The 24787-nt window shown below is 33.7% G+C and overlaps 1 protein-coding gene across 1 annotated transcript in view; it reads right to left on the bottom strand.

The window, feature by feature from the left end:
- Positions 1 to 24787, bottom strand: part of LOC111085432 — a 172727-nt gene that overhangs the window by 18161 nt on the left and 129779 nt on the right. Inside the window, exons 3-7 of the mRNA XM_022383944.1 lie at positions 23078 to 23308; positions 20759 to 20968; positions 17011 to 17127; positions 16327 to 16711; positions 15341 to 16061 (exon numbers count right to left, since the gene is read on the bottom strand). Of these exons, the coding sequence (XP_022239652.1) occupies positions 15341 to 16061; positions 16327 to 16711; positions 17011 to 17127; positions 20759 to 20968; positions 23078 to 23308 (1664 nt within the window). The remainder of the gene's footprint in view (positions 1 to 15340; positions 16062 to 16326; positions 16712 to 17010; positions 17128 to 20758; positions 20969 to 23077; positions 23309 to 24787) is intronic.

The raw sequence follows: 24787 nt of genomic DNA, 5'->3' as shown, positions 1-24787 counted from the left end.
AACTATATATATATATATATGAGGAACGTTTTTTCGGCGTCATAGCTGACAGCTTTAATGGACGGTGAGTAAATCATAATTTTTCTGTCGAGGAAGAACTTTGACTATATAATGTGTTTTGTCTTAGTATTTCTCGTTTTATTAGGTAAACTGCAAGTTTGACGATTTAACAGAAAATCTGCCTAAATATATTAAGGCGCTTTTAAATACCAAAGGCTTTGAAAAATGTAAAACTATTAAATAAAATTTAATTTTATCTTTGTTGTAGCTTATTACAACCTGCTCTTTCCTTTGCTTAAGGAGGAACTGTCGAAAGAAAAACAGATTATGCTAAATAGAAATTGTTAGCCAGCACATTTATGCTTATACAAACTCAAATATATTCTTTTTTTCATATCTGTGCTTTGAGATCCACAATTTAAATAAGTTAACGGTTTATATAAGATACACGCTTTTAGATACCATTTTTAGTTTTGCAAAATACATTTGAGTATTGGCTTAATAATTTGCATAGAATTCGTACAAATAGCATTTTTTTAAATACCGTTGATCAATAGAAGTGTGCGTTATAATTTGTGTACAATAAAAAACAACCTCTCATAATAAGTTGAAAAAAGAAATGTTAAATAGAAACATTGTATAATCAAACTGTTTGAAAATAAATTCTTGAAACTATAACCAAAGAATATTTTAAAGGTTTAAATTAAACCTTAAGGAATTTTTCTCGTTTGAGAAATGTACCGACTTACAAAATTCCATTTTCTCCCTGAGAATCGGGAAGTGTTGAAATAAACACAAAGAACCGCTTTCGTACAACCTCTAAGTAATATTAGACAGATAGCAGCTATATTATTTCCGGGAGTAATTATTCGTGTAGAACCACAGATATTGTTAACTGGAAGTTATTTCAAGAACTTAGAATGTGGAACATAACACCCTTCAAAGTTAAGCTAAGATACAGTATTGAATTTTTACCGGGAATTTTATATCTAAATTTCCTGTTTAACGAGTGGATATTCTTTGGAAAATTAAGAAAATGGGTTACTGTTCATTAATTGTTCTCATCTTCAGCATATTGTATCTGAACTGTAGTTGAATTTTTCAAACAGAAAGGCATTTTGTGCACACGTGGCTAAACGGCAAGGTCATAGAGCATTATGGTTTAGGTATAGTCATTTCTAATTTTTAACTATTGACGAGAGAGCTGGTAACCAGTTAGCATCATCTTCTGTCGCCCCCAGTGGCACAGCAGGAATGTCTACGGATAGAATCCGGGTTTCGATACCAGTGGTGGGCAGAGCACAGATAGCCCATTGTGTAGCTTTGTGCTTAATTACAAACAAACAAAACATCTTCTATCACGTGGCTTTGTCCGAGTGTTTGACCCTAGTAACGGGTTTGGTTGTAAGTTTTATTTGGCTTCAGAAGTTGAAATTGCGGAACGTTTTCAACAGCATAACGTTCCGAACTTTAGACCCTTGTCCACAACACGGTACAATAATATTGGGCCACACCTGGTCTATTATTTTATTATAATATACATCATATTTTAACAGTGAAAGACATATCTAAATGATTGAACTTTTATAAATATGGGTGATTAATGAATAAGTTTAAATGACACTAATGTAAAAAGGAATTCTGAACGAGTTGAAATAGAGTAAACTCTTTCGGTATAGGAGGACATGTGTCGTTTTAGCTTAAATGTGCCTCCAGTCTTCTATTACGTGTATTATCTTAATTGACTGGCTTTCAAAATACGAAAGAAGAGACTTAATTGTGCAACTGTGTAAAACTTTTACTTTTATAGGTTCCTCGGGGAGAGACCATTCGTGAGGCGGGTAACGTGTAAAATATGGACATCGGAAAGTTTGAGTTGATGTCAACCGGAAATATTTTTATATTTAAATAATAACTGTATTCGATTCAGAAATCGAACTAATTCAATAGAAAACGAAGCTCAAAATTTACCAGCATGCATGTGAATGAATTTACCAGTATATACATAACAGATCATAAGAAAACAAATGGTATAAAATATTAACTTTCCAGAACATATTTGATATATTTTAAAATAATATAATTTCCTTTCTTGTAAAATAACTTTATATATATATATAAAGAAGAAAAAAACGTTTTACAAATCAAAGCAGAAAAGAAGTTTTTTATATTTTTGTAATTTTTTATTCTGTTACCTTTACCGAACTGTTATATAAAACGAAGGTTTGGATTTAAATGACATGCAGAAACAAGTTATGGAAAACAGGTTTATGGACATGGATAATGCTCTGAAGGTAGGATTGGATTTTTCTCGGATAATTTTCCAGAATAAATATGAATGTGGTCTAATGTATAAGATATCTTCAATTTCTAATACAGATAATAAGTTGTGTTCCAGTGTATTTAGTGTCCACTATAAGCAATATGTTATGTTGTCTTCTAGTACAGATAGTACGTTAGCTTGAGTGTTTGATATCCTCTAACCCAGCTTTATTGAAAATATTTTAGAATATGCTTCCATTTGTTGATTTTTGCAAAGATTCAATGGGCAGAGCACAGATAGCCCTTGTGTAGCTTTGTGCACAATTAAAAACAAACAAACAAATTTTCAACCAAACTACATCATTCAGGCTGAGGCTGCTTCTAAGTCAAAGCTCTCATAATCCGTCCTATGTTTGTTGTTTTACCATAAAGTAGAGAAATATTGAATATTAAACCTTTTTTGAACTTCATTTAAGATAGGACTAGTGATGGTAGAATCAAATCACATTAAGCTTCTGTAATTATAGTGCTACAAGAAGAAGGCGATGTTAGCGATTGAAGTCAGTGTTATATATTATGCTAGCGTATAGTCCGTCACAAATGGCCCTAATCTCACATTTCATAGCTAACTGAAATAAGTAAGTTTTGCGAAATCAAGCTTGACCAATAAAGCGGCAGAAAAGTGCAGTCGAGGTAATCAAACGTCGGTAAATTCCTTTGTGAGCCAATCAAAATTAAGATCATTCATGAAATGAATTCATGGCGTATTCATAGAATAATTATTGGTAAAAATTGATAAAAATTAGATTAATATATAGAAAAGCCAGTGCGTTTTGGTAACACTGTGTTCCAACAATGGCTTTTATGTCATATTGCATAGCAACGAAAGTATAACCTAATATTCTTGTTAGTCTATGTGCTGAAAGTATAAAATGAAATGTATAAACAAAAAAACTGGAAAAATATTTGTTGATTTTTTAATTTAGAGTCTCCGTTGATTAAAGAGGTCTGTTTTTATTATTATAAACTTTGGTGATATTACAAAAAATAGCTTAATTCAGAAACGATTTAAGTTTAAAATTGGATTGATATTTTTACTTTCATGATAAATTTTATGCACTTGCCTCTAGGCTAGATGATCCCACACTACATCTTTACTTTAGACTTATTATACCAACACTCACTACACTTGTAAGGTTTCACGGCACCCCATGCACCCCTTCACTAAAATCTTAATGGTAGGACAGTAATCGCACTATTATATCTGGATAAATGCATTTTGGTTTTTAAGACTCCTATTTCGAGAACTCAAGCTGGACATAACGGCACTGGCTTTTATATAGGTTAGATCTCTTGTACTGTTCAGAGCCCTTGGTGTATTTCATAAAATAAAGCTTGCATATATACGCGGAGTTTTAGCAGAATTTCAAATTAAAGATATCAAATGTTTATTATCATGATGTTACGGATCTTATCAAAAATGCGACGTTGCCATGATTCATTATAATAGCATAGTTTTTAACTTTGGTGTAGAGTATTATAAATGTCTTAATTTTAGACTACTTTGTGGTGTTGGCGGATATCAAAAATCTTATCTCATAACTCTTCGAAGAACCTCATCTTAAATTCATATATTCTTTAACCCTTGGTCGTTTTGCTCACCAAGTAGATGACGTTAGGCTTAAGCAAACGTTCTTATTATATTTTCAAGATAATAACTCCCAGGCGTAAAAAGTCCAGAGCTGGAGTCTAAGTTTATTACACCCTGCCCCAGCTCTGTTCGAATATGTTTCTCTCACATAATGTTCATAACAGACAAGACAACGAAGCAATTTCATTTTCTACATGTTCCTTTAAGATAGTTAAGCTTAGTCTTAATTCATTGCGGGATTGTCATGTTTCCTCAGAATGTCTTGTTTCTCACTTTAAAATATCTAATTAAGATTGTTATCGGATGATCTGGCCCAATAGTTACCTGTTTCAGTTAAAATTGGCAAATAAATACATCCGACCATAGGTCGAGATTTTTCTGATTGTATGACAAACTGAGCAGTGGTGTGCTTTCCAAAAGGTTTGAAACTTGAAAATTTTCATTTTTACCTTATTTTAGGTTTGCTGTTAAAGAAACGCTCGAGCTTACTCTGAAGCAAACACTTCTCTCGGTAATTTATGCGTGACTTTCTATGTACTTTCTTTTTTTTTAAATATTGCAAGTTAAATTATAGATATATGAGCGAAAAGTAGCATTGCAATAACGGTTCCATATCAGGTAAAACATAATGAAAAGTACCTTTGACACAAAATCAATAATATAGTAATTGAGGTGTCACTGTTGTGAATTAGTAAACAACGGGAAATGGATAAAATATAAAGTATCACTCTTAGACTCAACAAATATCGATGCCGGAAAACCTGAATATAAGTTAGACGTTATTAAAGGTATTTTGCTTCGCAGGATTCAAATCAGCTCAACTGTGCCTTATTGTCTTTGGTCAAAAGCAAAATAAATAATAGGTTGAACAATCGCTAAGTATTTTGTATATTTTGTTATTAAAAGAAGGATGACGTTTCGAGGTAACGCTCTTTGTCAGTTCATACTGTTTTATCATTTTATCATTTGAATACCCTCGATGTTAATGATTTTTTTTCTGCTATACCATCGATAACACCTCACGAAGTTCGGTCAGTTTAGTAGACGTTGGTTAGTTCTAAATACATATATTGCAAAACAATCTCTATAACAGGAGCATAATAATAATAAACAAATTTTAAAAGAAATAAAATCTGACACATTAAAACTAGTATACGTTACTCACGGAACACACAAACACTAGCAAGTATTGTCATAAATTTAATATTCGTTATACAACATTACATTATTACAACTGCTTATAAGCAAAAAATTACACAAGCCTCCCTAAAATATCTTGTGGCCAATAAAAACTCATTAAAGCAGCTCCAACAGTGTAACATTAGAGGAGAGTGGCATCTGAGCTAAATCACTAAAACACAAGTTGCTGTTTAGATGTAGAATCAAGTAGCATGAGTTTACCAAACGTACCACCAAAAATTAGTGTTTATGAAGACAAAACATGATAAAAACGAAATTAAATGAATGCTTGTTGTTGGTACTAAAATTTGGCTCAAACACTATAGGCAAATATTGCTTAAGTGCTATTATGTAATGTCACCTTGGTGTGTATGTATGCATCAAGTGAAGTTTATTTCTTACGATAAATGGTAAATGTTCATTTACTTGCACGTAAACGTTACTAGATAAAATGTGCCAATGAATGACCCACGGTAAATAATGACATACCGGTGATCCACTGGAAGGGGGTGGGGTGGCAGTGTTAAATAAAACACTGTGATCTCAATGAAAATTGTGTGTATATGAAAAAAAAAGGGGTTGTAAGTTATAAATGTATAATATGGATCCAATATCAAAAGTTTCTATTGACGAAATAAATCATACGACTCAACTTCATTTGTTTAGGAAGCAAACAAATATAGTTAAGAAACGTCAGCAGACTGACAAAATTCTTGTTCTCACAGTGGACTTAATTCTTTCATATCTCGAAGATGGAAAGCATCGGTCAGTTTATGTAACTTCAAGTTTATATAATATTGGATTGGAGATAATACTTAACATAATAACCAGTTACAGTTGTGTACCATATCTTAAGAAGTAGAAATATATTTCATCTGTAAGAAAAACATCAAATAATGTCGTGCTCATTATAATCGTTACAGTTCTAAGAAGCAACACTTCTGCCATCTACACATTTATTTAAAAATGCAATTTTAATTTTGATACCATGAAACGATTATTATAATACTAATATTTATCTTGTAAACACTGGATTCTAACTTTCTCGAATAATAAGAATAACGAATCCTTTAGTATTTGTTCTCCATTATAACATATAGAAATTAGCAACTGCTTTAATTGGTTGTAAGTTATATGATGTGACTGGGTTTCAACTGTTTGCTAATGAAATATTTGCCTTTAATTAATAAAACATCTATGACAAAAAGTGTAACGCAAGGCCTAACTCCAAGCATAGCAATTTTCTCAGTGCATTGAAATAAATATTTCCAGATTAAAGGTCGTTTTCGGATCATTTAAAGATTATTACAAATATTAAAAACTATATATACTGATGTTTAGTGTGTTAATAAAAATGATAACCATCTTTAGAATTACTGGATTGGTAGTAGAGAACAACTATGCAGATGATGTTATATCGTAAAGTATACGATCTTTTATTATTTTATTTGTGTTCGTATCCATGACACCTACTCTCAGAGTTATTCAATTGATATAAACTATACAAATTAACTTAATTAATTAAAAGATGACGAGGAATTTGTAACGTTATGATAAATGAAAACAATTATTATTAATTAATGTCAATCACCTCATCAGTTTATTGTTATGCAAGTTAAATAACCGATCATCTATCATTAAATCTAAAATGTTTGATCAATCAGTCTACTCTCGTAAATGAACATTTAGTAAGGGTACTTTTATATCTTTAAAGGTCACTTTTAGTTTGGTAACGAAAAACAGCAAGGGCAGCCTGTGATCACTGTTGTATCTATAAAACCAGAATGTTGATATACTGCTGGAATATCTTCGACTGTTCCCCTGAAATAGCTGTTTCCAGGTCATTTTTAGTGTCATGAGTTCTTGACAGGATGCAATGCTGTTCCCAAGAGTATCCCATTTATGCCAGATGGGACTGAACTCCAGTGAGCATACTGGTCACTCTACTGGATCAATCTCTCTTTCTTCAAGGAATATACCACGTTGTTTAATACGATGGGGGCGAAATTTTTTATCCATTAGGCTGAAATCGGGTTCAAATGTAGCAGAATATAATAGAATAAATCATTGAATAATGCGGTCCCTATAAATATGAGGAATAAGTGGTACCATTCTGAAGGATGTACAACTTGTTACATCCTCAAAAGCTTATTCCTGTCTACACCATACCTCCGCCACCATTGTATTATGACGTTCGTCTGTGAGAATAGGATTGGATCTGCTTCCTCATTCCATCCCCATGAGTATAAGCCTGTTATGTGGCTGCAGAGTCTCATCTGTAAAACATACAAAAAACAACAGTATTCTTCACATATCTTTAATCCATTGGACGTGCTGTTGGACCATTGCAGACAAGTGGTTTTGTTCTTTGCTGTGAGTGAAATGCACATTATTTGTCATCTAACATGCAGATCGGCATTTTGAAATATGTTTCTGATGACTGTACACTGAAAAGCGTCCAATCGTGCCTTCAAATAACTGATTCATTCTCGAACCAGGCATCTTAAGACTGCGGCGAGACAGAATCGACAGAGAGAAGTCGTCCTTTTATGTTGTGATTCAGCACGTGCTTGAAAGATCCACATGTTTTTCTTGCGGGTAGCCTTGTTTCATAGGCAATATGCAGCACACTTTAAACTATGTTACTTCAAAGTGAGAATTTATACAATATCGTGTGAGACCACTATATGTAACATAGCCTGAATAACTAATTATTTGCATCACGATTACCTTATGGCTGATTTGCATAGAAATGAAGTGGAAGAGGGTGTGACTGAGAATGCTTTGTAACAGTAAGTTTATCCTCTCATAACTAAAATATTATAAATTCCGGTTATGTTTTAATCGTTTTGTGCAGTGTTGATTGTGAAAGTAAATATTATAAATACCGTGATAATTTACCCGTTGGTTTTATATGCAAATGTAAAAGTGATAAACTACACTGATAGTTGTTTGAAAAATTACGTCACTGATTTAAACTGTAAACGTGGTACATATATATTAATGCCAATATTTAACTAATGCACACACTACTGTCTTTACAACTTTTTGCTGATGATAAAAACAACAAAAGTTAAAAATCGTCAGAAATGTTTACGTAATTTTATTTTGAGTGTAATAAATAGTGTATGTTTTCTTTCATTCAGTCAGAATTATTTTAACCATTTTACTAGTTCACAATTTAGCTACTAGATGGCAGCCAAAACGTCTACTCTAATACAAACAATGGTTTGTTTGAAATTAAGCACAAAGCTACACAATGGGCTATCTGTGCTCTGCTCACCACTGGTATCGAAACCCGGTTTCTAGCGGTGTAAGTCCGCAGACATACCGCTGTGCCACTGGGGGGGGGCGCATAAACTGTGGAGAATACTTCTTCATACTTATTTTGACAATGTGACTAGTTTATCCAATGTACCGATACAAGATCAAAGATAGAGGTTTTTAAATTACAGGTCAATTATTCTTATAATAGAGTCCACAGTTAATATTGTTTCAAACAAACGAAAGCAACGTGTGATGGAACACGTGGATGAATTAAAAACTATTTTTATAATATTAGGAAAACACGCAAGTTCAAAAAATCAATTTAAGACAAAAACATTTTAATAGATATGAACATTTTTGAATCTCCTAAGAATTCAAGAACATATACCAATCTCAATCATAAAACAAGAACACCCAATGATATGTTATAGTGTGTTTTATAACCTTAAGCACTAGCACTGATAATATGCTAGGTTATGTTTCAGCATATCCTCATTTACAGATATAATAGTAAAATATGTGATGCTTTGAGTTACAGCGTGTCAATCCCACTATTCGTTGGTAAAATAGTAGCCCTTGAGTTGGCGGGGATGACTAGCTGCCTTCCCTCTAGTCTTATTAATAATAATCCCACTAGAGCATAGGGCCCCAACAACACCTCGCCGATGGAAATTGTTGTTAGTGTAATTTTTAGCAGGTTGTTTTTTACGGGACGGAGTTGCTAGCCCCGCGCCCAACCCTTCTCATACTGAACTTAGGACCAGTTAATGGTGGTGGCATCCTCACTGGGGTACGAACCCGGTACCTTTGGATTAGAAATCCAACGCGCTGTCCACTGCGCTATAGGGACACTCCATCTTGTCTTACACTCCTAAATTAGGGACGACTAGCGCATATAGCCCTCGCGTAGCTTTGCGCGAAATTCAAAACACAAGTACGAATAGCAAAATACAGGAAACTTCTTGGGGTGTTTCTGTGTTGGATTTGTAAAGAAAACAAAACAAAACATGAAATTTATCATATTGGATAATTAAATGCTTATTTAAGAATCCTTGAATATATATGTGTGTGTGTGTAGATTTCACAACTGTTTTATTATAGTTTTGCAGATGCGTACATGTATAATAAAAATATTGAATTTTTACATAATATATATATATTTCAATGAAAGACGTATGAGGAGGTTCCTGTTTATTATTTAGCAGAAACACACATAATGGAATATCTGGGTTGTGCTCACGGGAGGTATCAAAACCCAATTCTTAAAGTTGTAAGCCTTCAGACTTACAACTAAGCTACCGGGAATTGTTTATTGTTTTAAATTGTTTTGCGTAATCTTTTACCATATAAGAGTGAAATCATGAATATGTTAGGTATTGTAATTGATGTGTTTTATAGTATAACGTTTTATATATTTACATATATTTATAATACAGATAATATATTTGAAATATAAGTGTCAAGAGTATGATGCAATAAAAATACGATCGCTATTACTTAAAACAACAAACTTGTAAAAGACAGTGCAAGACTAAGGATTTAGTATGTAATGTTTACAGTGTGGTCATTTGCCACATTCGTTTTCTTTTTTCGGTTCAGACCGGAGTTTTAAGCAACGTCTTACGATTATTCCTACAGACTAATGAGAAATTGCTTTGTTAATCTGTACAAATTAAGATCTTACAATTTTAATTTTATAAAAAAATTAAACCACTATTAAGAAATATTACTGAATTGTAAATGACTATTCAGTTAAGTGATTCAAATTTATAAAATATTACATTGTGTAGTGAAACCTTAAAATTTATCTTTTTTGTTTGTCATATATATTTATATGTTTTTCTCATTAAAGTGCTTAATTTTCCTTTTTCCTATTAGGGTTAATTCTCACAACAGTTTACTTATTATCTAGCAGTTTTGCTATTTAAACATATTATTTTCCTCGTAATGAAAGCGGTCATTGAAACAAACTATAAGTATCAAACTTAAGTGTGAATTTTTTTAGAAAATATTTATTTGTTTATTATTAGAATTTTCTACTTGCCACTAGGATATAACAGTTTTGGTAAAGATACATCTCCAATCGATAAGTTTACTCATTCCTTAAAAAAGTTCCGTAGACAAAGATTTGATTTTCTACAACGAGTTTTAAGAATAATATAACTAAGTGGGATTATAGAATTTAGTGAAGAACAGTACACTTTATTGCATATTAAAAGAGTTGGACTGAAAATTAATTGGTTATTTGTGTATAGTGTCACACATTATGAGGTAGTTTTGAAAGATGTAAAATTCCTATTGTAGCTGCATATATGTTTTATCTTTACGCCTATAAACAAGACCCATATGAAACTTTTGTTATTTTGATATTCAATAAAAGTTTAATTTTGACATGAAGAAGTTTTAGCACAATCGCAAGAATGTGAGTAACATTTGGTAATTATTTTGGAATGAAGATAAATTAGAATTTAGAATTACGTTCGCCAGGTGGCTTCCGTTGATGTGCGAGTCATGTTAGTACACAACTGTTAAAATGAAAAAGTTAAATAAATGTAAATACATTATCGTGGTAAATTAGGATAGATTTGTTACATTGGTTTCCTCAATACCATCACAATAATCCTTCTACTGGATGGAGCGTAATATAGTGTTGTCAAATGTGACTGAATAATGTTTTCTAACCAAATATTCTAATTTATGAAGAACCTTAGTATTATAATTATGATATTAGGTTGCTTAAGAGGTATATTGTGCGAGTTACAAAGCTATTTTCGTTCAGTTAGTGATTTTCTTTCTCGTTTTCGTTTTTGTACGAAATATTTGCCTTTTTTTTTTCCACAAAGTCTGGACGTGGCAAATATTTCGTACAAAAACGAAAACGAGAAAGAGAATCACTAACTGAACGAAAATAGCTTTGTAACTCGCACAATATACCTCTTAAGCAACCTAATATCAGCCTAAGGAAAATTTCCATCTTCAATTTAAACATTATAAATTTAGAACTTGTTTGGCTAGTTTTTACTTAATTCAGGTTGAAACTTGCTAATTAATGTTTTACGATTATTTTTTCCTTTCCGAATATTCGATGTTAAAGTTCTGGAATTATAGTTTATTTGTATGGCTAATCGCTGTCTAGAGCTTAGAGACATCATATAAACTGGAACACACAATACACTGGAAGACAAGCTAACATATCATGTATAGTTGACGCTAAGAATATTAAACACATTTAAATACAACGAGGACATTACACACAGTGTACCACAACCTATCACATTGTGTTTAGTTGACACTAAGAATATTAAACCCATTCAAACATAACATATTAGAACCTGACCAGGCATTAAATACACTGAGTTATAACTTATACAATATTATCTATAAAGAAGCTTGAGGACAATTAACATTCTATAACACAACCTAACATATTATCTTTACTTGTGATGGAAAACGTTAAGCACAATTTAACACATCCTATCATATTATCTACAATAAAAATTGGGGACATATGAATACACTGAGATACAATTTATTATATTACCATTACTAAAGCTTGATGTCTTTAAACACTCTGGGACACTTGTTAATCATCAAAACACCACGGGTATCGAAACCCGGTTTCTAGCATTGTAAGTCCGCAGACATACCGCTGTGCCACTCGGGGGGGGGGCAGTTGTTTCATTAATGTTGATATTTTATATTTCATGTAATGGTAAGCTGTTTTACGAACAAGAGTACTGTGTTGTCATGAACCTCTTAGTTTTTTTATAGTTTCATTAATATTGCTGTTTATAATGCTGAAATAATTTTCACGATGTTTTTATACTTAGCATTATTTTTATATTGCGAACTTAGCATATGGATTTAAAACTAACCTACATATCCCAAACTGGCACGGAAATATTATAGGGTTTACGGTTGAAAATATTGTTAATAGTGATATCACCAAATGGATGAATCAGTACATTCTAATCATTATAGGTTGTACCTCTGTTGTGTATTGATTTACGATATTTTGTACTTCTAGTCAGTTAGTTATAAAAATCAGCTTCGTATTTTTTAGTTCTGATCTAAATAGTTTACTTTCGGTCACAAGGTCTTAACATTTTGCTCATTTAGATTTTTTCTACGGCTGTTACAGGTTGACAGATACTATTAGATATTAGAATCAGACAATAATAAAAAACTATATTTCCAAAGTTGGGCTAAACCTTAGTTTTAGCTTATATTAAGTTAAATCTAAATAGCCTGCATATAGATTCAATACTAACATGAGAACAAGTTATCATTTTGTTTTATATAAATTTACTGGAAAACATAAATTTCATACCTAGCACGTGTTAAACGTGGAAAAATTCTAAAAACAACACCCAGTTTGTAATAAATACAGGTTAGAAAAACAGCTAAAGTAAGACATCAAAGAAACAGAGATAAACTACACCAGTTGATGAGTTGTTACCATACTTCTTAAAGCATAGACTTTTGTGCCCCAAAAGTGATATTTTCTCCAAATAATGCAGAGAAATGATGTGTATTGTAAATATCTGAGTTTTTGTATTTACAATATATGTTTTTACAATGACTGATTTAAACTAGTTTCCCGATAAAAACGAACAAGTCAACATACTGGTAATAAATACAGTTAGGGGTGTTCTCAATGAATGATTCTAAACATAAGCTTCCACAACAGGCGTGCAAGGCAGTCAAAATGTGTGCTTTGGGAAGGATAAACGACTTTTGGGACCCATTCAGAAACTTGCACAACTATTATAATAAAACCTTAGACAAAAAAGTTTGAGGCCCATATTCCACAGAAGGCTGTACCGTAATCATGGTAATATACGAGTTATTTTCTTGATAAGTTGCACAATATACTCCCACGACTCAAGTAGCCATGAATATAGTTTTAAAGAAAGTTTGAATATGAAAGTAATCTCAAATCAGCAAGACAAACCAACCAATAAATGACCTATTTCAAGCCAATTAATCAGTTATTTTAGACATTACAGTAGTAGAATCACGTTGTTGTGCTTCTTAATGAAAAGCTACACAATTGGCTCTTTGTACTCTGTCCACCATGGGGAATCGAACTCTGGATTTTAAGGTTGTAAGTTGGTAAACTTACTGATGACCAATGGGAGAGGGGGGTCTAGAAAAGTGAAAGCAATACAAATACTGCAAGTGGCTTTGTAGTTAATATGGTTGTTAGGTAACACAAAAATGTGTTGTTTTTAAAACAGCGCTATAAAAATTTACGTGGTTTAAACGTTATAGCTAACTATATTTACCTAAGGTATCAAACTATAGCCACCACTAAATTTTTTTGCAGTTTACAAGAACAAAGATCCAAGTCCCCGCTGCCCTTGCAACTACTTACCCCATCGTTGATAGTACATTTTATGATGGCCATAATCACGTAGTACTGTCCGAACCCATTGTGGCAAACTTTTATAAAGGAGGAGAAGTCAATCTTAGATCACACATCTTGACAAACATTCTACGGAGTCGTCACTCTATGGAATGTCGGTTTCGAAGACCATGTTTATGCAAATCAAAGAGATGCATCAGGGTACCTAACAGGTATGTGTTTGAATGGCAGTTTGGTGATTTCAGTCTCTTTGTCTATCTTTTGCATGCAACATCTGTTGATTTCGAGGTGTTGATGGAATATTGTGAGCTTTCTTCAACCTAAAATCTTTGTTTATTACCTTTTTCTTTTTGGTCGGAGGGTTAATCTTTATTGAAACAATTTTAGGGGAGGGTGTAGTTTCGGAGTTTTCTCTCCTTAATGCGCTTCGATCTACGATTTTTTCTATATCCTAGGAGATCACTTAAAACCCTCTTCTTGAAAATGTCATGTATTTAGGCTTTACATCGTTTACAGTGCGCAGTGACATGTTCACTCAATCACAAGTCTATTTATGATGGAATTATATGGTTGAGTGGTGGAGAATGGTGTTAAACTTGTCGATCGTAGCGCCTCTGCGGCAACATGTCACTGGATTAACATATACAAATCATCCATATAAAATGCGCTTAAATTTATATATATTTATTCAGTAGCATAATATTAAATAAAGGTTGATAAAAAAAAACAACTATAGATGATTGAAAACTTGAGAAAGTGCAATTTACATGTTTCCTTTAAAAAGTTCAGATTCAGTTCTAGTACCTGAAAAAGTCCATTTCACATACGTACTTAAGCATGACCGAAAATGTTCTAAAAATCACGTAAACCAAACGGCTAGAATGTCAACTGGTTTGGGGTATGAATTCTATCTGAATAATTATAATCATGTAAGGAATTGTGTGTTACACTCTTTTTGAGTTTATAGTTTTGGAACATCAAAATATTCCAGAAACCTGGTTCATAAACGTAAGTTAGAAAATAGTTACAATTTTATGTTTTCTGGAATTCACAAACTCCTATTGTAATAGGAATATGAAGGCAAAATATCAATCAGCTAATATGGTTTTGTTCAACCTTTCTGATCTAACTAATAGTAATAAACAAAAGTCAAGTTGAGTACACTGAAAGGTGTGGCAACTGCCTGTTGTAGAAAAAAAACACAAATGTAAAGGACGACATTTCGAAACCTCGTTCTTTACACTCGTGTTTTCTCTACAACAGGCAGTTGCCGCCCATTCCATTGTACTCATCACAAACACTCTGCCTAAACAGTCTATCAAAAAAAGTCAAGTTACTCTAATTTGTATGAACTACGTACTCTCTGTCTACCGATGTATCTATGATCCTGATGTATTAGTGTTTATTAGCACACTTTGTGCTGGTGAGGTTAGGATGTGTTTTTGATATTCGTGATTAACAAATCGGAAGACTGTGATTTTTTGTTTTTATTATTAGTGCTCGTAGCTTTGCATCTGTGGAAGGTTGAGTTATTAATATTTCTTTCATTCGTGTTTGTTTATTTTTGTATAACAGTTTATCCTTATACAGTTCACAAACCCAGTACGGCTTACCTTCAGACTTTCAACAAGAGTAGTTCTTGGGACAGCATAGTGTGCATATGGATACACTGTATTTTTTTGACCCTGTTGTTTTCGAGCTCTGTCTGTAGGTTCATACGATATGGCTATTTTTTGGGATGAACTAAATACATCAAGCGCAGTTACATTTCTGGTGTCATGTTTAGGCGAGCCTTTAGCTTTGCCTGAATCGTTTAATTGACGAACGGTGCACATGCAAAAGGCACTTCTTTTGTGCACGTGAGGAATAACTTCATTGGACCAAACCTTTTCTGAGTTTCCATTGAGAGAACCTGTAGGAAAATCAACTGGCCACTGATCTTCCCCTTGACCTACCGAATTAGATAAACCAGGTGATTCCTCCTGAATAGGAGCACTCCTAGGGACGAGGAATTTCGGGAGACCTGTAGTAACGTGGGTGCTTCGAGGTCTGTCGTAGAGGTTGTCGAGACAATTTCTGGGAATTGAATATTCAGAGCCACTGCTACTAGCACTGCTGCTATGACTGCTCTGAGAAGACAATGATGTTCTATCGGAAGGCCGTCTCTTTCCACCGCTCACAGTTTTCTCATCTTTAGTCGGGGACGCTGGTTTAATGTTTGGGAGCCATTGTGGGGTGGAAGTACCACTCTCTCGTCGTGTCTCTGGAGATGAGGATGCTTGTCGAACCGACGAACAGAACTGTCGACCGCACTTGTCACACTGATTGGCGTTCCTGTGTAATAAAACGCTTTTGTTACAAAAGAATGTGAAAAATTTAATCTAGAGCTTACGCTTTCAGCAAATAATGATTTTTTTTCTTTCCCGCTACTGCCACGAATTAACGATTCTTATACGAATGTACGATTTTTTTTATACTCCATGCGACAAGAACATGCTTGCTTTAAGTATATTAATTAAAGGCAGATTTCAAGTTATTCACACAGTGTTTGTCTCTAGATAAATACAGAATGAAATACCACGCTTTTCATGAAACTTACCAGTCTCTTTCTTCATCTAAAATATTAACATTCATGTTAGACTCCAGTCGTCGATTTAATTGTGGTGTTGACTCGCGAGAATCGCTCAAAGTTACTGAAATCGTCTCCACACTTTCCACGTCACTAGACGTGGTTATCAAGGGTGTTGTAAACTGTGACGTACCCGATGGCCATCGATGGTGGACCTTACATGTTGGTCCAGCTGGATAATTTTCATTACGCACTCGAATTTCAGGACCATAACGCAGATTTTCCGAGCAGGCATCAGAGGTACTGCCATCTGAACCTGAGCTGAGAAGGGGTCGACTGGATTCGTTGCTGTATTTTTCAGAATATCGGTTTGTCGATTTAGGTTGGAGTGATCTTCGACACGATGCATCCAAAGCTAAAATATTCAAGTAATAATTAAGATATTATGAACATTTTCTATTATTATTTTTTAATCACATTTCACAAGATTCTATCAAGGCTTTGAAGGAAGACAAATAAGAAAGTCGTTGATAGTTAACTTTACATAATTGTAATGTAATAATCTTGCGTTTTTTGTAATTATAATGTCAGTTGCACCGATTGGATTTTTTACAGAAACACTGGAAATATCTGCTACAATAGTATTAAAAATGAGCGCAGGAACTTATTAAAATATGAAAAAAAATCACCTTGCAACATCGAAAATATTGATACCTGAATTTGCACGCGCTGCCGGCCTCCGGCGACTCAAAAGCTTCCCTCTCGACGCTAGATCAAAAGCTTCGGAAAGGTCTGTTGCTTGATTGGTCAGTAAGATATGAAGTCCTTCTCCTATCAGAAACAGTGCCACATGGATGAGGTTTTTATAAAGTCCACAAGTAATCATCATATACAATTTTAAATTTAGTAAGAAGGATATTGTAGGAATATTGAAGAGGTATATTACAAATGTGTTTCCATTTTGTCAGTTCATCATTACAATTAAAGCTTTGTTATTTTGATCGATCTAAACATTAGTATGATTTAGAAATGACAGTATAAATTACAAGAACAGTTTTATATGTTCTCTTTCTTTTTTTTTTGCTCCCCAGTGGTACAGCGGTATGACTGCGGACTTATACCTCTAGAAACAGCGTTACGATACCCGTGGTGGGCAGAGTACAGATAGCCCTTTGTGTAGTTTTGTGCTTAATAACAAACAACAACAAAATGTTTCATTTTCTTTCTGAAAGTAAACATATATGAACAAATGTTACAATATTTATTACTGTAACCTTTTTTTCAAGCTACAACATTATTAAAATATTAATGTTTTTCACACTCTCGTGATTAACAGGGCCAAATGTTAAATTAAATATTTCCATAACTTAATGTTTCTCAAAGGGCGTGCTGCGGTACACTAGTGTGGCGATGTGCCGCTAGAAGTTCAACTGTATATTGCAGTTTAAAAAGCAAGCAATAAATATACTTTAGAATAAAAATGCCAATGTTATTATCAAGTGATAATACAGTGGAAAGCCATTTTATTTATCCGTGTTTCAGGTGTGACACTGTGTTTGTGTGTGTGAGGTTTTGTTCTAACTTGCTCTGTGCCTTGTGGGGAAAAAAGGTCAGGAATCGCTGCCATAACTGCCATTCTTTGTCGGAGTTCTTCAATAATTCAACCACGTTTGTTGTCTTATAACGATTCAAGAGAAAACGCTAAAAAACACCAATTACATCTTATGATAAATTACAATTGCCTAAAATTGCTTTCTAAAGTGAAAATAACTTATAATTAAGATATTTTTTATTCCTGCAAAAACATAAACATTTTATTATCAGAATTCGCAAGTGTTTGCATATGGAATTTGTGTGCTAATTTAGAACTATTTTCGTTAAGACAAACGATTGGAAAAGCTACAAATAGATATGCTTGTTCTTCGGTTATGATAATGAATGAAGACATAAGTATCTTATTAAGCACTAGAGGGCGCTAGCATATCAAATTGTACTTCGATTCTCTTTTTATTATACGTAAGAATACATTGCATAATGGGTGCAGCAAAATATTTTACAAGTTTGTCTATACTAAACATTAGAATACATTTTAACACAACTAAATAAACATGTCTGGCTCAAGTGGACATAAAACAGTTTTCATGAAATATAGGGGGAAAATAAAATTAAAATAAATAGAGCCACTCGTCCAACTCTTTCTTCTTTGATAATTTTTGATGTTATTTCACTCTAAAACAAGATCGCTATAAAATTCACCGTAGATGTTTATTTTTTTTCTGGGAAGAAAGGGTTTTCTTAAGTAATATTCCCATCGATTTCTTAGGAGTATTTTATGACAGATCAAGCCAGAGACAAAGAGCCAGCAATGCACACAAAGTACATTTCGTATACTGAAAACATCTTTTTATGGAATAGTATCTGTCTAACTATTGCGATTTTGACAAATAATCCACGAGGAAACGAGTTGAGATAGGATAAGAACAGGTCTATTCAACCCTTAAATACGTACATATATGTTTTTGTGTATTCCCTATTTACTGAAAAACATACTGTTTGCGATACGAGACCTTTTACAAGGTGGAATAAGAATACTGATGTTAGGTTTTGAGGATTTATATTCCTGAATTTAGTTGTTTGTTAACCGTTATGAATTTATACGCTACTTCCCTAATATATAACCGCTAAGCCTGAAGGTTTATACGCTAAAAATTGGGGTTCGATACCAGTAATGAGCACAGCGCATGTAGCTTATTATGTTGCTTTGAGGTTAAGCACAGCCCCCAGCAGCATGTCTGCGGACTTACAACGCTAGAATCCTGGTTTCGATACCCGTGGTGGGCAGAGCACAGATAGCCAATTGTGTAGCTTTGTACTTAATTACAAAGAAGCAAGGTTAAACACAAACAAATAATCCCTCTTATACCCATAGGATATTAGGGAAGTATACATTTCAGTAGTTTTGGAAAAACTGTGTTGAAAATCTAAACCAATGAATAAATTTAGAAAGTTGGGAAGCAAGTTTCTCGAAACTAAAACTTTTCTTACTGTGTTTATCATTGTAGACAATAAAATAACTAAATCCTTTGCATGCATGCATATCCACTCTTTGGAAAGTGATCATTGCGCACCTAAAGTAGTATTTGCTTCAGTAAAGTCGAACGATTTCACTGATCAGTATTTTTTTTTTATTCCGGTATGGAACAGACTTACTGTCACGTAATTCTTCTATTCTATATACTTGCAAGCTGAATGCCTATGCGGAAGGTTTCTCTGACATCATCTAATAAGGAACATGTTATTTTATAGAAAACACCTTTGAAAAATGTGGCATGAGAAAGCCTAAAACATGCTTGAAGTTGTAAATACTCTTTGTTTATAAATTAAAGAATGATTTCAAACGACTTATAAAATTACGGTTACATCGATTATTTACATTTGACGTTTATCGATATCATGCGGCCCAGTAGATAGCGTACCAGCCCGTGTATCGGAGACTCCGTGGTTCGCGGATGCCCCCACCCCTAAAAAAAAATCGTGCTCCGTGCTTTGGGCTCGTGAGTGCGTGATAAGAGTAATGGGCAAATCCAAATACATGATTAGAGTAGCCCACGAGTTGACCGTGGGCGGTATTGACTAGCTGCCTTCCATCTAGTCTACAACTTTCAACGTAAGGACGATTAACCTTGGAGTAACTTTTGAACAAACAACAACAGTTTCATGTTCTACCCTTTCCAACTTCCGTTAGTCAATTATCATACATCCTGGTTCGTACAAATATGGCCAGTTTTAATGCATGTAGTGTGTTTCTCTTAAGTTGGTAGTTTTGTTGCAAGAGTGAAAATGCAACACCTGTCAATGACAACAAGTAATAGGGTAAGCTTTTATTTTATTTTAGTTATGAAAAGTAAGGTGAGTTATTAGATGTCACAGAACAGAAACACCTATCTTTTCAAGTCGTCAAAATGCAACACCTGTCAATGACGACAAGTAATAGGGTAAGCTTTTTATTTTATTTTAGTTATGAAAAGTAAGGTGTGTTATTAGATGTCACAGAACAGAAATACCTATCTTTTCAAGTCGTCAAAATGACTACGAGCGTGTAAGAATTATTTTGAGGAAATATTCACTAGTTTGAGAAAGTTTGAACTTTGAATCTAAAATGATGTTATTGGTGCATCTTTTCCGTTTTCCTTTTATTACTTAGGAAAATGTGTGTGCGTTATGTTTTCTTTTATCAAAACGTATTTCAATACAGTTAAAAGTTAAGACTTTTGACAGCACCCTTGAATTTTCGGAGAGTTAAAGATAAAACCAAAACAGTGTTAATATGTGTTAATATTCGACTCTATACATTTTTTCCCAGTGAAGCTAAAAATATTACAGGGACTGGTTTACAAAACTCGAAACCTTCGTCTCCTATATTAATACTGTTCACAAAGTTTGTTTGAATGACTTATTATACCTTTCCCACAGCGAGATCCTCCTTCAAAGCAGAATTTCCCTTCCACCACCCCGAATCTCCGAAGTTCTTTCAGAGGCCACGTTCCCAACAGTTTTGGCGGTACTCCCGATGTTAGGCAGAACGTGTAGTCCTGGAGATGTAGCCTTGCTGGACCACAAGGAAGCTTACTTCGTGCTGGGACGTGGGAAACCTGAACCAGGTAGTTGTGCTCTGTAAAGACACACACGAACATCTTCACTAAACTCGTAAAATTATCGAATCTTTCCAAGAATTAATACAATCAATATTTCTAAAAGTTTTCTATTTGTTTATCTTCAGGCATTTGTCTGTTTTCTAATCTATGTTTGTCTTATCCTCCTGTTTATTGATATTTATTTCAATTTGTCTGTTCGCTCTAAGTGTTTATCTCTTTCTGTCTTTCCATTTTTGTTTCAGTTTGTAAACACATTCAGCCACTTCTGCTTAGTTACCTATGTATCGATATATCTTCACAGCAGTTGCTTCACGATACAGTAAAATTATTATTGTTTGTATTTCCTACAGATTAATTTTTAAAGTTACTGATACATATTCTAACATAGGGCCAGTATGTTTGATAAGTCAGTTTTAATCGACATTAAAACACCACTTAAGCTAATCTTCAATTTAACTAGAAACTTTAATGATATGAAAATTGAGATTTTCAAAGCCATAGGTAAATCATCTAAACTACGCACATACGAATTTTTTTCCTGGTCGCCTGTCGGGGGCGTTAACTTCGGAGAATTTATGAACTTCCGGTGAAGTTATTTCTACTTGCTCCTCTAAAACTGAATTACAAAATCGATAGAATTCGGCAGGTAAAATTGAGAATTGTGCTGCACATATAACGATTCAAGCCACGTAAGCGTACTTCCAGACGACTAGTTTGTAGCTTTGCCATGGCCTAAATAGTAATGTGTATATTCAGAATATTAAAATTTAAATCCCAAACAGATGCATCAAGCTAAACTATACCAGTAGATAAAAAGTTTCTTCAAACTTGAACATTTGTGATACAAACAGACACAACTATTAAATTTATTAGAAATCTTAAGAAATAGGCTGTAGTACACGAAAAACTAAGCCTAACTCATGCCATATTGTTTTATGGCAATCATCATCCTCATTGTGCCACGAACGACTTTAAATGCAATTACATACTTTAATATTTGAATGGTAGAAGCGTAAGATAATAACGACATGATATCGAAACTTTAATGTTTACTTCTCTTAGTTTCGGTTAAAACATGTAAGGTTTACAGTGTCTAGAGAAGGTTTATGTCTTGTCAATAAAGCTAGTTAAATCTCATTTTACTTATCTTATGTTGAGACGTCTCTGACTCCCAGTGTGAATTATGCAGATAGTTACAAGAAAACCAACCGTATTGGTTTCTTGAAAGCAGGGTAGGCTTCAAAATGTTTTCAAACTATGGTGGAATTGTTTTTATATTTTAACATATTGCTTCAACAATGTTTTTATGTATTTTTCACAGCTAAATTTCAACTTTTTCTATATTCTGGGGTTCAGCGAGACCCGTTAAGCACTAACTAAATTATTGCAACCTTTATTATTATTATAGCCCCCAGTAGCACAGCGGTATGTTTGCCCACGTACAACGCTAGAATCCGGGTTTCGATACCCGTGGTGGGCAGACAACATTGTGTAGCTTTGTGCTTAATTACAAACAAACAATTATTATTATAAGAATGTATAAGAACTTTAAATGACTTTTTTTCCTTTAAAATACTGACAGAAGAATCAATTCTGAATCGAAGGGCTGGTTTAATAAAAGCGCATTTCTGGAGAAAATTCTTTTCCGATTCTGGTTATTAAACATTATCAATCCAGACCAGTAAATCGAAGAATACGTGAAGTTGAAGTAAAACGATGATTTTAGTGGTTTTCTAATAAAATCGCAATAACTCTATAATTTACCAACAATGTAATAACTTCAACAAAAATTTAGTAGCCTTGTCAACATTACTAGCAACAGTGTTTATTAACAATGTAGTAATTTTGCCGCTTGTTGGACAGCATTTGTTAATATATTACTTTTATCGCTTATTTTGGTGACAGCGTTCAATAATGTAGTGACTTTATCACTTATATTGGCGATTGCTTAGTAACTTTAAGATATTAATTGAGGAAATATTTATGAACATTATCAATTATATTGATGAAATCGTTTAATACAGAAATGAACAACGTAACGGCATTACATATTTCAATGATGAAAGTGTTTTTCAACAACTTAGCAACTAATCCAAACAAACATTTTTCTATATCACGGCACTCACCTTCGATTAAATTTGATCTGATTTTCACCTGCCACTGTATTAAAAGCTCCCTAGAGTCGAAGGCTAGGACCACAACCATATCTGAACAAATGACAGCCATGGTGTTACTTTCTTTGTCCAGAGTAAAACCAGTCTCCAAACCTAGGAACTTCTCCAGGGACAAGGAGGCCTTCGTCGGCGCATTCTTACATCGTTCTTTGCTGTCTCTGTATAGTTGAAGGTGGAGACAGTCTGAACAAGACAATATTTTGATAGTTATTTTAAAGTATTCATAGGAAATTTATGTCATTTACGAACTAAAATATTGAACTAACAGGTTTTCACAATGGACGAATACTGGTTAGTTAAACAGAATATCCATTCTACCCACAGAATGTGCCAAGATCAATCAATCTGTGCCAGTATTTTAGGTCGAAACCTTTAGGAGGGGAAGGGTTAGGTTCACTTTTGACCTTCCCCTTGTGGAGTTGTTTATTTAATTACTGTTAACATTAATTGTGTATTTACAAGAGGGCCGGAGCTAGCTTGACAATCACTTAGTCCGACCCTTTTAATTGGCCATGTCCATGTATAACACACTGTTAACATTGGTGCGTAGTGAACACTTCGCTGATACTAGATAGTGCTGCACACTCACTAACAGTTCTGTAAATCACTCGCGCACTTTTCACCAGTTAAATTACTAGGAGTGCACTTACATAGATACCCTTATAATACACTCATAATTATTAAACTAATGATATATTATAAGTAGCTATAGGTTGTTGATTTATTACAATTAATGTAGTTGTTTCATGGGGCGAGGTACTCAGGTACTGTTACAGGTATAAGTACAGGTATAAGATATTTCGTTATTTCTGTTAAAAGGTTATTTTTATACAAATTTTTATGGAAATATTACATTGTCATATGTTGGAATTTGTTAGATATGTAAGGCATGTTAGAATATTTATTCATAAATTTGGTTGATGAGTTCTCGGTACTCTGTATGCGGCAGTTAGTATTCTATTTTGGGTAGTTTGAATTTTATTTATTGTATTTTGTGATATATTGTACCAGGCCGGACATGCATATTCCAGTACTGATCTGATATATATTGTGTAGATTTCGAGAATGTTTTTAGATGATGTGCCTTTGTTTCTACCTGACAGACTCTTGACATAATTAACACGTTTCCATGCTCTATTTGTAATATCTGTTGTTGTTTTTTTCCAGTTCAGTTTGGAATCGTATGATATTCCCAGGAATTTTGCTGACGTGGCACTCTGGAGACTAGCTCCTTGTAGGTATAGTATTGAGGGATTTTTTTGCCGTTTTGGATGGTTTTGTAAATAATAGTAGTTGTGTTGTTGGTATGTTTATTTTATTTCTATATTTTTGGCAGTATTCCGAATGTGTCAAGATGTTACTTGTTTATTTGTTTTCGAAATTTCGCGCTTAGCTACACTAGGCCTATGTGTCAACAGTCGTCCCTAAGTTTAAACTGATAGACTAGAGGAAAGGCTGCTAGTCAACGGCACCCTCGGCCAACTGTAAAGCTATTTTGTCTGTTCGAATAGATGGATTTTACAGTCACTTTTATAGCGCACTCACAGCTACAAGTGGTTCGGCCTGGCCAGGTGGTTAGGGCACTCGACTCGCAATCTGAGGGTCGTGGGTTCGAATCCCCGTCACACCAAACATGCTCGCCCTTTCAGCCGTGGGGGCGTT

The sequence above is a fragment of the Limulus polyphemus genome, unplaced genomic scaffold, assembly GCF_000517525.1.
Source record: "Limulus polyphemus unplaced genomic scaffold, Limulus_polyphemus-2.1.2 Scaffold385, whole genome shotgun sequence".
NCBI classification, from domain to species: domain Eukaryota; kingdom Metazoa; phylum Arthropoda; class Merostomata; order Xiphosura; family Limulidae; genus Limulus; species Limulus polyphemus.
The sequence above is the reverse complement of the archived record's forward strand: the minus strand, read 5'-3'. Positions and strand labels throughout refer to the sequence as shown.